The sequence below is a fragment of the Spodoptera frugiperda genome, chromosome 20 (genome assembly GCF_023101765.2).
Source record: "Spodoptera frugiperda isolate SF20-4 chromosome 20, AGI-APGP_CSIRO_Sfru_2.0, whole genome shotgun sequence".
NCBI lineage: Eukaryota > Metazoa > Arthropoda > Insecta > Lepidoptera > Noctuidae > Spodoptera > Spodoptera frugiperda.
Window position 1 is genome coordinate 10,411,337 of NC_064231.1, and position 11,513 is coordinate 10,422,849.

The following is an 11,513-nucleotide window of genomic DNA, read 5'->3' on the forward strand; positions in this document are numbered from 1 at the left end:
AGGAATGTATGTACATTTGTATATGTACCATAAACATGATACAAGCCAGAATAAAAGTGTCGTCAATTTAAATTGTATTAACAATACTCGAATAAAGTGTACAAAGAAAGTAAACAAGATGTATAAAGTTACAACGAAAACATACAATTTTTTGTTCTTTTGTCCTGTTATTTGTGTAGTTGTGAGCATTAATCATTGGTCTTAACAAGTAATTCAGCTACTATAACTTAGAACAAAAGAATTGCTCAAAAATAAACATTAATTCCAAAATATAGTACCTACCACTTCACGAAGGCAAACAACGTTGTATTGTATTGTTAACGTGTTAGAATTTAAAATTGTAAATACTTAACCGTGTCCTGGATTTCCACTTTTGACATTATTGAGAGTCAATATTGTTGTTCGAGGCAATATATTTTGTTCATGACGTAATGAGTAATTTTCGTGTGCCTACGCACATTTAGTGTACATGTATGGTAGTGACAATATAGGTGTGTGTACACAGCTTGTTCAGTTACTTTATTTGTTTCTGAACACGCGGTTCTTAACAATAAAGGGAGCTCTGAAATTAACAGTATTGTGTGATACATCGTCCATGTAGCTCACGATGAAGTTCGTAGGAATAATATTTTGCGTTTTGCTTTTTTGCTCTAAAATTGTCGGTAAGTTAGCTCTCTAGTGGAACTCGTAATGGCATAACTTTAGCGTTGGTATCAGTAATTAACTTCCAAGTTTTTTATTTCAAAGTTCCAACTGACTTTACGCAGTGAATAGACTGTGCCAGCTGATGAAAAATCATCTACTTAATTATAGGTTGGTTAATATTATTTTTGTATTTCAGATTCAAATCCTCAATCCGAGGGCCAAATTAGACAAAGAGCTTACCAATCTTCAAACTGGCCGGTAAATAAAAATGTTGCAAATGAAGAATATCCTGACACGGATTTCACTCAATCTCAAAATGGGGACACCTTGATAAATCAAGAAACGAACGAAAATGTTCGCAATTACTATCCAAATCAACCCAGATATGGCAATGACTTTAGATACAACAAAGTTCCCATTTTGTCACAGAGAACTGAGGCGTTAGCGAATGATGATTCTTCTGAAGATGGACGTATTTTAGAATCTTACCCTTCGAGAGTTGAGAGTTATCCACTTAGAACACCTCAAATTCGCTTGGATGACCAACGTAAACGAAATTGGCAACCACCTAATCAGTACGTCAGATCTCAAGTTATAATATCCGAGAATGAGAGACCGGTGGAGACGGTGGAAGAACCTTATCGTCCAGTACAATTTGTGAAACCAAAATATATTCCACCTGTAAATCAACGATTCCGTCATCCAGACAGGTCATTCCCAATCAGAGAACAGTATCCAATAACAAGAAATGCTGATGATACAGAATATGTTGCAAATCCTGCCCCCAGATATCCATCAAGAGGGCCTGTTGCTTACGAAAGTTTCAACGAAGATCAAGACACACCCGTTGAAACGAGAGTAAGAGTAAATAACCAAAAATACTTGCAAAATCCTGGTATAGTACCACAATCAAGGATAACTCATAATGGAGCCCGTGAGAATATTGGTTACGTTGAAAATGACAGATTTGTAAATACTGCACCGATATCAAACTACAACGATAGTCCTAGTGAGATAACTGTTGTGGAAAATTTTGACACTGATGCTGTTAATCTTACTCCAGTGAACGAAGAAAGACAAGTTCCCGTTGAAGTAAACAAAATTCCACCACCGAGACCTCAAATCCATAGATACAGGCCTAATCTTCATTGGAATAATTTTGCACGGCATCAAACATTCAATGCCGCACCTGCCCCAACTAATTATGAAGGAGGTTTTGTTTCTAACAATCCTGCTCCTATTAGTGATAATGGCGCTCCATCTGTACCTGAAGATGAAGAGGAACCCAGAACTCCATATTCTGATAATGCCAATCCAGACAGGAATTTATATCGGCAGTTGGCTTCAGGAGTACAAAGTAAGTTTTTAGTAATTAATTTTCTTATTATATAATAATGTTTTAAATTTATTTTTACGATTTCTTACAATGACATTTACAGTTTAGTGTAACTTAGTAAAATGTTGAGGAGTGATATCTTTCTTTTCAGAATACGATTTGAATAAAATTGTGACTAACCCTCAAGTAAAAAACATATTAGCCGCTAATAACAAACGTTTTATAGTTTTCCACCCAAATGGAACTATTGAAAGTTTGGATAAAGTTGATTTAGATTCGCAATCTAATTCTAAGTTCCGTTTGGTGCACTCCACTCCGAAAAAGTTGGATGACGATTCTGCTGTAGTAAAAGGTGAAGTAGTTAACGAAACTCCAGCTCCACCACATGTCCCAACAACTATCAGCAAGTTACCGTTACACAGATTACCGCCTAATGTAAATCCAAAAGTAGTTGACACCGACACTAAACCTTTGCCTCCATCTCCATCTCTACCAGTAGAAGACACTAATTTGAAGGTATCTTCTGTAATTAAACCTATAGGTTTCCCTCCACGTGTTGATGAGAGTTATGCAGTACCTCCACCACCACCACCACCAACTTCATTTGAAGCTCCACAGGAAAATGATAAAGTAAAAATAGTATCTCAACCTGTGTTTGAACCTAAAAATACAAATGAACCTGAAGATGAAGAAACTTCAAAACCTTTGCCTCCAAATGAAACTCAACCAATAAATGAAAATACCAAACCACAACCTGAAGAACCAGTTCAACCAGTTAATCAAAATCAGTTCTTACGTCCATATCGTCCGTTACCTCCGTATGCAAGAAGACCATTATTAAGACCTCCATTTAAACCTCTGCCACCTTATGCAAGAAATAAGTTCCAACCACTCCCACGTGAACAACCAGCAAATGATGAAACAATAAATCCTGTAGTTGAGAATAATGAACCACCGAGTGACAATCTTCCAGTGGTGGAAAAAGATAGCCCCGTACCATTAAATTCTGAACCAAAGCCGATAAATCCGCCGTCAGATGTTGACCAGCCGGCAGGTAATGGTAAACCAGAGACTTTAAAGCCCCTAGAAAAGGTGGCCGTATATGATGGAAGTTTTCAACCAATAGAACATAGTTACGCGCCTATTCCAAGTTTATTTGTGACTTCCTCAACATTATCACCCAATGAACCAGAAAATAAATTACCCAAAAATCCAAGAAGGAAATTAATTCGTAGACCACCTACAACAACTACACCAGGTGAGTCTCAAATCCTTTAAACGTTAAAATGTATTTAAATAAAACAGAATAAATCATTTCTTTCCTTCATTTGTAGCTCCCACAACAGCCAACCCGGACAAAAAACCAAATGATGAACTAATAACAATATCGCCAATAGAATTAAATACTGAAAATGTGAGTGATGTTCCGCCAACAACGCCCAGTCCACCAATAACGCCCAGTCTACCAGTAAAGCCACCTGGTCCAGAAGATAAAATACAGAGCTCTACAACTCCACTCCCTAGCAAAGATGACAAAGAAAAAACCACTACAGTGTCACCAATCACTACAACTGTACCTACTGACGATGATGAGGAAGCAGAAACCACTAAACCCACTACAGGTCAGTAAACTTGAGACTGTCAAATGTGCAATACATTTTTAGCTTCTTGTTCTATTTGGTAATAACTTTAAAAGGTTGATTGATGACATCGCAAATGGTGATTGATTATATAACTATTGTTCAATAGATTGTAAAGGTAATTATAGCATTTCAGTTGGTCAAATTTTATTACTATTAAAATATGAATTTCACCAATGCAGAATCCCCCGGAGAAGACGCGAAAATAGTGGTCAGTATACCCTCTGAAGATGATGATGATGAAGATCCTCAAATATTTAAGACTAATGCCAAAACCATACAAGCCTACAGCGACGAGGAAGACGGCGAGATTAAAATTGGTAAAATATTGAATTATTTTCAATTGTTAGAAGAAGAAATTAATAAGGATGTCTCATTAAAAATTTTCATTTACAGATCTACCAAAGGGTAAAGGTAAAGGAGATTCGGCCGTGTGGGTGAAAACTACTAATCAAGATTTTATCGACATATTGACTGGTAATAATGACAGTGATATGGACATGATATACGTGTTCAACATCGACTACCGACCCATCATAGAAAGAGAGAAGAACACACAGATATTCCCTAACGGAACCGTTGTTGTGACCACTAAGGAAATCACATATTCGGGCAAAAATGGTAAATTATTATTTGGTTACTATTTTAAATTTTAATATTATATTAGCGTAGTCATCCTAGTTTGATTCCATGAGGTTGTCTTTCATTTTACGTGAAAAAGGATAAAAGGATTTTGTACTGCAGGTATTCTCTATATTTAGTTAAACGCCAACACATTATAGAATAAAAAAGTATTGGGATAACATGTGGCCCTAGCAATATAGTCAATTTAGTAAGGTATTCTCTATTGTAGTGATAGGTTTATCCCCAACGCTTTAGCTATAATGCTCGCTACACACCTTACGATTTAACTGTGCAGTTTAAACTGTACAGTAGCTAGTAGCTCTATTCAGCCTACATACCTTACAATTTAACTTAAGGTGTGTCGCGTACATAAGGTGAGGTTAAGTCCTTTAATATTAAAATGTTAATTTTTGTTTATACAGATTCTAAGCCGAAGGTCGTGACATCGACTAAAACCATGCAAGTTGAAGATTATGATTCGGATGAAGATTAGTTCCTTCAATCTTGATTTAAATCAGTTTCTGTTCTGTTTTTTTATTTGAGTTTAATTAAAGTACAAGTCACTACTAAATTTATCGTAAAATAAATGAATTAAATACATTATTGTATAATTTATTTATGGATTTATAATTTTATTATAATATAACATTTTTATTTGTAAAACTTTCTTTTATTGAGCTGTAAAATTTGAATAGAAAAATATATGGTCTAGCTAAAATATCATTAGGTATAACAGACCGTCTTTAAGGTTTGTGGGAAAACAATCAGATTGTGTATTATATGAAAAGTAAAAACGAATTAATGTATTCTAAAAATTTGATAATAAGTACAAATATTTTTCAGCTATTTGTTAGAAAATAAAGCATATTTGTGTGTACCTAGTAAATGCTTGCTTGCTATATAAATGGTACCTGTCTGGACCGCCTGTGACCCTATAAAAACAAATGACTGTGATTAATATTCGCCATTCTTCAAAATGTAAAGTTGGCTTTTGTACGCCGACTGTTAATGCGATTAAAGAATATTTATGATATATTCAACTATCTCGTGCTACTGAAAAAAACTGAAATTACATTTTACAATGGCATTTTTTGTTGTTACATGCGATTTATGGAACATATTAGACTTTTTGAATGAGTTTACACATTAAAACACGTAGATTGGTTACTAAAATATAATTTTGTAAATAATACTTATGAGTAGGAGTAAAGTAAGTATCAATGGGACTTAAGTAGTATTGGATGTATTCATATATTTTTAAGGTAAAATTATATGAATTAATTATAAAAAAACAGACTGTCTGATGAGCAGAAATTACGAAACACTACTAGTGCAAACTTCAAAGAAGTTCTCATGGAGCTCATCAACTATTCCCTGTGTTGTAGTGACGCCATTTCTTTGAACAAGTTTCTCAAATTTTAGACTAGAAGCTATTAAATATTTTTTGTTGCGAAGAGCCTAACAGAATTTCTAGTAACTTCATGAATAATATAATGGATGAGAAAAGAAACGCGATTGTTTTTAAGACGACGTAGTTAGGGATGTCGTGGTGAATGAATGTTCGAAACCTACCGACGACAAGTACCAATGTGACATTTTCCGAGTTATATGTATTTTCTAAAGATTATTAAGACACCACGGACAAACGGTGTAGGAAACATCGTGAGGAAACTTGGGCTTATAATTTCTAATTTATAAGTTTGAAATCGCTAACCAGCATTGAGCCAGCGTGGTGATTAATGCTCAAACGTTAATAGGCTGTTGATGTCATGTGAGTTAGGCCACTTAATAGGCTCGTTGATGTTCTGTGTAGGGATAGTAATCTAGTTTTGGTCAATTGAGGAGTCAGATATCCCACTGTTAAAGTGGTATTAATTTATTTTTAAGTAGGTACTCATAATATTATGCTAGTAAACATGTATACTTTTATTCATTTCTCACAAAACTTTACCCTCAGATGGTCGCAAAACTACCTACTATGATTCTCACAGATTCTAAGAAAACGTATGTTCAATAAATCGAGACATAATTCACGTCAAACACAACTGCACCAACAAAACTGTGTAAACAGCTGCTGCAAATCCACTTATAAACACATTTACTTATAAATCATCAAATTCAATACACTTAATAACATATTCTTTCAGAACAGAGAGTCATTAACAAAAACATACTTAATGTGTTTTAAAATAGACACGTTTTTCCTTTGTCAGAGGTAACAAGGAACGATATAAATAATTGAATTGTTCCTAGTTCCAAGTTTGTTTCAACTTCTTTGTAGTGATTCTTGCAAACAGAACTATAAATCTGGTTTGTAAGGATTCTCTCGTAAACTTGAGCTTAAGATGTTGTATTCATGGTCTTGGAGACACGAGTTACATGAACAATCCTTACAATGTCTGTAGAATGTCTTCTACTGCTATACATGGAAAATAGACTTTACGTCTTTGGAATAAAGGACATATCAAAGTCGATATCAAGTCAACTGAAGAATACGTTTAAAGTACCTACCAATATTATGAACTAGCAATTGAATTGGAAAATAAAGCGTGTTTTCAGGAGAAAATTATCGACGAACTTGTGTGGCGACTAGGTGGTGTTATATTTAAAAAGCGATATACAGAATATAAACGGAACGCTCCCAAACGCCGATAAAACAGCTGATGCTAAAAAACTAGATTTATTTTCAAAAAAATATGGAATTCAATGTTTATTTTATGTAATCAACTGCTTAAGGCTGATGTTACACGAATAACACGATTTTTGTAGCGTTTTTTGGGAGCAAGGTGTATCTAACCATACACACCACAATTAACCATTTAACACCCTTTAGATCCAACTCATAATAATATACACCTCTGTAACTAATAAAACAATGAAACAACAGTGGTATACTGATGAACCTGTATAAGTCATAATAATGATCACAAAACGCAGCGCCGACACAGAAACCACTAATATGAGCATTTATTTTGGTTCTACGTTCAATTGCAGCTCACCGCAATAACAGGTGTTCTGGGAATTTGCGGGCAACGCAGCGCTATAATATTTGAATTTGCGTCCCACTAGTTCACAAATTCGATTTAGTAAATATCTCTTGGTAGTTGTTGATTACCGATATTACTTGAAGTGTTGTTATGAAATTGAGAGAATCTTGTTGTATCCTGATAGCCAACAGGATATAGGATAGTCGTCTTGGGACTATGCAAGATTATTGTGTTCATCTATTATCACCATCATCATATCAGCCACAGAGGTCCATTGCTGAACATAGGTCTCTCCCAAATAGTTAGTTTCATACCAAGGTCTCAATGTGATAGTACGTTATGAAGCCATTAATATTTTTATGCGTTAATGAATGAGTTTTAAAAGCTACGTTAAGTATGAATTATATGTACTTCAGAGCGTACCGTACTTAAAGAGAGAGTTTTCTAGAACAAACTGACGTATAAAATTTTTAATGTTACGTTTATTCTGGTAAAACTATGTTATAATGGCCTTTGTTTAAACAGTTAAACCCTCGCTTCAAGTACAGGATCTAACAAATCTACTGAACAACCCGTTGGTTCTATTGAAGGTCTCTAAAATCATGAATTCTCCATAATTTACTTTTCTCGGAAATGCTGTTAACTCCGCTAATCCAACACAAGTTTCTTGGAATTTATCCCAAATCCAAAATACATTACCAAGAATATTTCACAGTTTGTTAAAGTTTATATAAATTGAACAATAGCCACGTTTCAATGCGTTAGCATATTCTCGGTATAGCCAAAAAGCCAACGGATTTAAACAGAATAACATAAATACTGAGTAACTAAGTACTTGTACAGCTGTTTGTCATTCAGTAAATAAGTAATGCGATTGGCCTTCCTTCGACTTACTTAGAACATAAGTAGAACCTTTTGTTATTCATTGCCGACCTACAATAGGTACTTGAAACGGTTCTTTCTAAATTAAGAATTATATGCTCTGCATTGGAGTTATTCGATGACTTATTTATAAATCGGACGAATGAAAATCTATGGGTCGAGTGTTTTTGAAGATAAATTACCTTTTTTATATACGTAAACGTAAATGTTAATAAAATTATTGTTACACTTACTTAGTGTGTATCTACGTCAAATGATTTTATTAAGTTCTACAAATCTTGATATCCTCGGCTCCTGTAACGTAATATTCATATATCCTTTCATTAGATACGGCCTTAACTCCCACTTACACACAGGTTTTCTTAGAAAAGCTGAGTCAAATCCTTTCTAATATTATAAATGCGAATGTTTGTGAGTTTGTGTGTATGTTTGTTTCTCAATCATGACAAAATGGCATAAGGGATTAGGATGAAATTTGGAACAGGGGTAGGCTATGGTCTGGAATAACACATAGGACACTTTATACCACGCCTTCGCGGGCGAAGTCGGTGGCAGAAGTTAGTTAATTCTTATAAGTTTCTTCCATAATAAATTGTAGTTCCGTTTTCAAGATAAAACATTATACATAGTGAGTACCTACTAGTTTTTTTCTGAAAATATGTACGAGATATAAAAATCGAATCAATTTTGATAAATCATCTTTTGTGTCGCCTTACATTTTTGTAAGGCTCAATAAATCCTTGTCGTTGATTGATTGTTCTCTAAGTAATTTAGATAGATAGGGGCCTTTATTTTTTTGATAGTGATCGATGGTAGCGGCAGGGCTGCAGAATACGTGTAGGTCTCAAGTCATCTAGTTTTTTTTTGGGATAAATGAAGCAAACATGGCCGCGCCATTTAAGTGGCTGGAGTAGATTACTTCACAGGATATTTTAAGTAACACGATGCGGGAGGATCCAATCTCCTCATAATGCTGCGTCATCGGCTAACGAGCGAGGTTTATTCCCTTTTTATCCAGAGGATTACATCCCTTCGGGTGAGCGAGCAGGGAAAAAGTTCGTGGGGAGAGTCTCGGTCTCGGCTAATGGCTCGCTGTGGTCCAATTTCCCTACCTACGAAAGGAGGTGGCAAAACAGTAATAAAGAAAATTGCGATTTTCATTTTCGTTCGTGAATGTTCAAGTAATTGCTTCCACTAATGTAGTTAGTTATCTTTTTGAGTGGTAGCTTGGAAAAAATTACGGCGACCGCGTTTTTGAAGCGAGTGGACAATCAAAAACAATGTAATTTTTACTTAATATTACGCGACGTAATTGAATTAGATTCTATGTAGAAGAAAATTGAGGTCTTTCATAACGTCCTTGTCCCTCAAAATAAATTGATGCTATTAAAACCTAATTACGTATTAGGTCTACTAAGTACGTTATAGAATAAACTTGTGAACAAAAAACAAGAAAAGGGCTTACCTTCACAGAAGTGACCTTCTCCGTCATTTCTGTAAAGCGGATTACTTGCTGAAACAACATTAGATTGTGTAACCGAGGTATTATGTAACGCCACGTTTTCTCTCGGAGGTTGAGCAGAGGTGACTAGCTCAGCTAATTTTGGTCCTTTAATAACAAGCAACAAGCTGTGTTGTAACCAGTTTTATACACAGCATTATGTTTTATACATTGCTATTTTTCGAACCATAATTTGAACGTGGACAATTTAAGTCTTTGACTGCCAATAGAAAACTGTTGAAGGCAAATCCTCCGCTAACGTCGGTCATCGATGACCACCACGGTGTTCAAAGTGTTAATTAGCAATCACGTTTCGATTGATTAATAGTAGTCTTTGTTATGATTTCCACAAATTAAAAAATGTCTGCTATAATAATAATAAGAGATGAACAATAATAATAAAAAGTTCATTGAAATAAAATCCTTCTAGAGCTACTTCTCAACTAATTGAAATAAAAGAAAAATGCATTCGTTATTACAACTCAAGCATCTTTGCTAGTCTTAATAGCTAAGGCAGCGTTCACATTTCAATGCAATACGAATAATGTAGATGTCAAAGAAAGAAAAATATCTGTACCTCACTGTAAATGACATAAAACATTTTGTATTGGATTTACACGAGTATAATCACTTTAGGGAGACATAATAAATTAACTAAAAATTACGGTTTACTCACGTACATGTGATTCGAAACTAGTAGAACTTTTCTCCATTAATGTACGTGAGTAAACTGTAACATTTTGTATTAGATTTGACCTAAAATAAAAAAAAAATCATACCACTTGATCAATTCCCTCCTTATCAAAGATGATTGACAAAAGTCTCATTAATTCTTTAGCTTTCAATCTACAACATTCATTTAGACATTCCAAATAATAAACACAAAATTATATTTAATTCTATAGGTAGATGAAGCGTCGGAATCATCTCAGTACAAATGTTTATTTGCAAGAAAAAAGGAGTATTAAATATCCAACGCGCAACGAAATTCAGATGGTAAGTGTGAACAGCCCATTGTAGAGTGCACACAATATTGCAGGAATCAGTTTAATTTGTGCTGACTTCACTGTTTATTTCCATGAACGGGACTGAAGCTAGTTTGTGGATGAATCTCATCCATTCTATTAGATTATTATGTTTCAGAGACATAACTTCACGGTACTGTTTTGATAACCCGAATAAAAAGGTAAAGTTGCTACTTTTGCGCTCATAGTGCTCATAGCTATCTATTAAATGTAATTTCAGCAGTTATGTTACGAACCCCATGTAACAGAGGGAAACCCTACTCTCATGTAGTAAGCACAATTCCAAAATAATATTTTTTATGCAACGTCACGCCTTTTATCCCCGAAAGAGTAGGCAGAGGTGCACATTACGGCACGTGTTATAAGTCCCATGATATAAGGGGTGAGCCTATTGTCATATACTGGGTACAATTCCAGACTGGGTACAGACCAGACCGACCCGGGAATCGAATCCGAGACCACTTGTCCAGTAGTCGCACTTGTGACCACTAGACCAACGAGGCAGTTCAATTTCAATATTTTTTAAACCAGAGAATCCAATAATAAAATACTCGAGTTATTCTTGCACTTTTTATGCTATACACCGTGTGATGGCGTTAAATCCATATCACGTGTGAGAATCGTAATACTATTGGATGAATCTGACGTGATGTGGCATTGATCTCTGTCTGGTATTCCATGGATATAATTGAATGCAAAATAAAGCGTGGTTCGAAAACACGCAACTTTTTTATATGTGACTGATCCTCTTTTTAATGGATACAGAGATTTAGAGGGCACAGATTCGAATAGACGTGTCTGTCAGGTTCACCTTATGTTAGACAGAGAGATTTTGAACAGATCCATCTAATTTTATGCTCCAATGAAACCTAA

At 34.8% G+C, this 11,513-nt stretch overlaps 1 protein-coding gene across 3 annotated transcripts; it reads left to right on the plus strand.

The window, feature by feature from the left end:
* The first annotated feature begins 494 nt into the window (after positions 1-494).
* LOC118262040 (uncharacterized) lies at positions 495-4,845 on the plus strand. 3 transcript variants are annotated; one of them, XM_050701418.1, is made up of 7 exons: positions 495-662; positions 842-2,002; positions 2,133-3,239; positions 3,316-3,603; positions 3,804-3,941; positions 4,018-4,242; positions 4,668-4,845. In XM_050701418.1, the coding sequence occupies exons 1-7, from the start codon at positions 608-610 to the stop codon at positions 4,736-4,738; spliced, it is 3,045 nt and encodes a 1,014-aa protein (XP_050557375.1). In that variant the 5' UTR covers positions 495-607; the 3' UTR covers positions 4,739-4,845. The 3 variants fall into 3 exon arrangements, with proteins under 3 accessions (XP_050557375.1, XP_035429031.2, XP_035429032.2); XM_035573138.2 differs by having other exon boundaries at positions 496-662; positions 2,478-3,239; XM_035573139.2 differs by having other exon boundaries at positions 496-662; positions 2,523-3,239.
* The last annotated feature ends 6,668 nt before the right edge of the window (positions 4,846-11,513 follow it).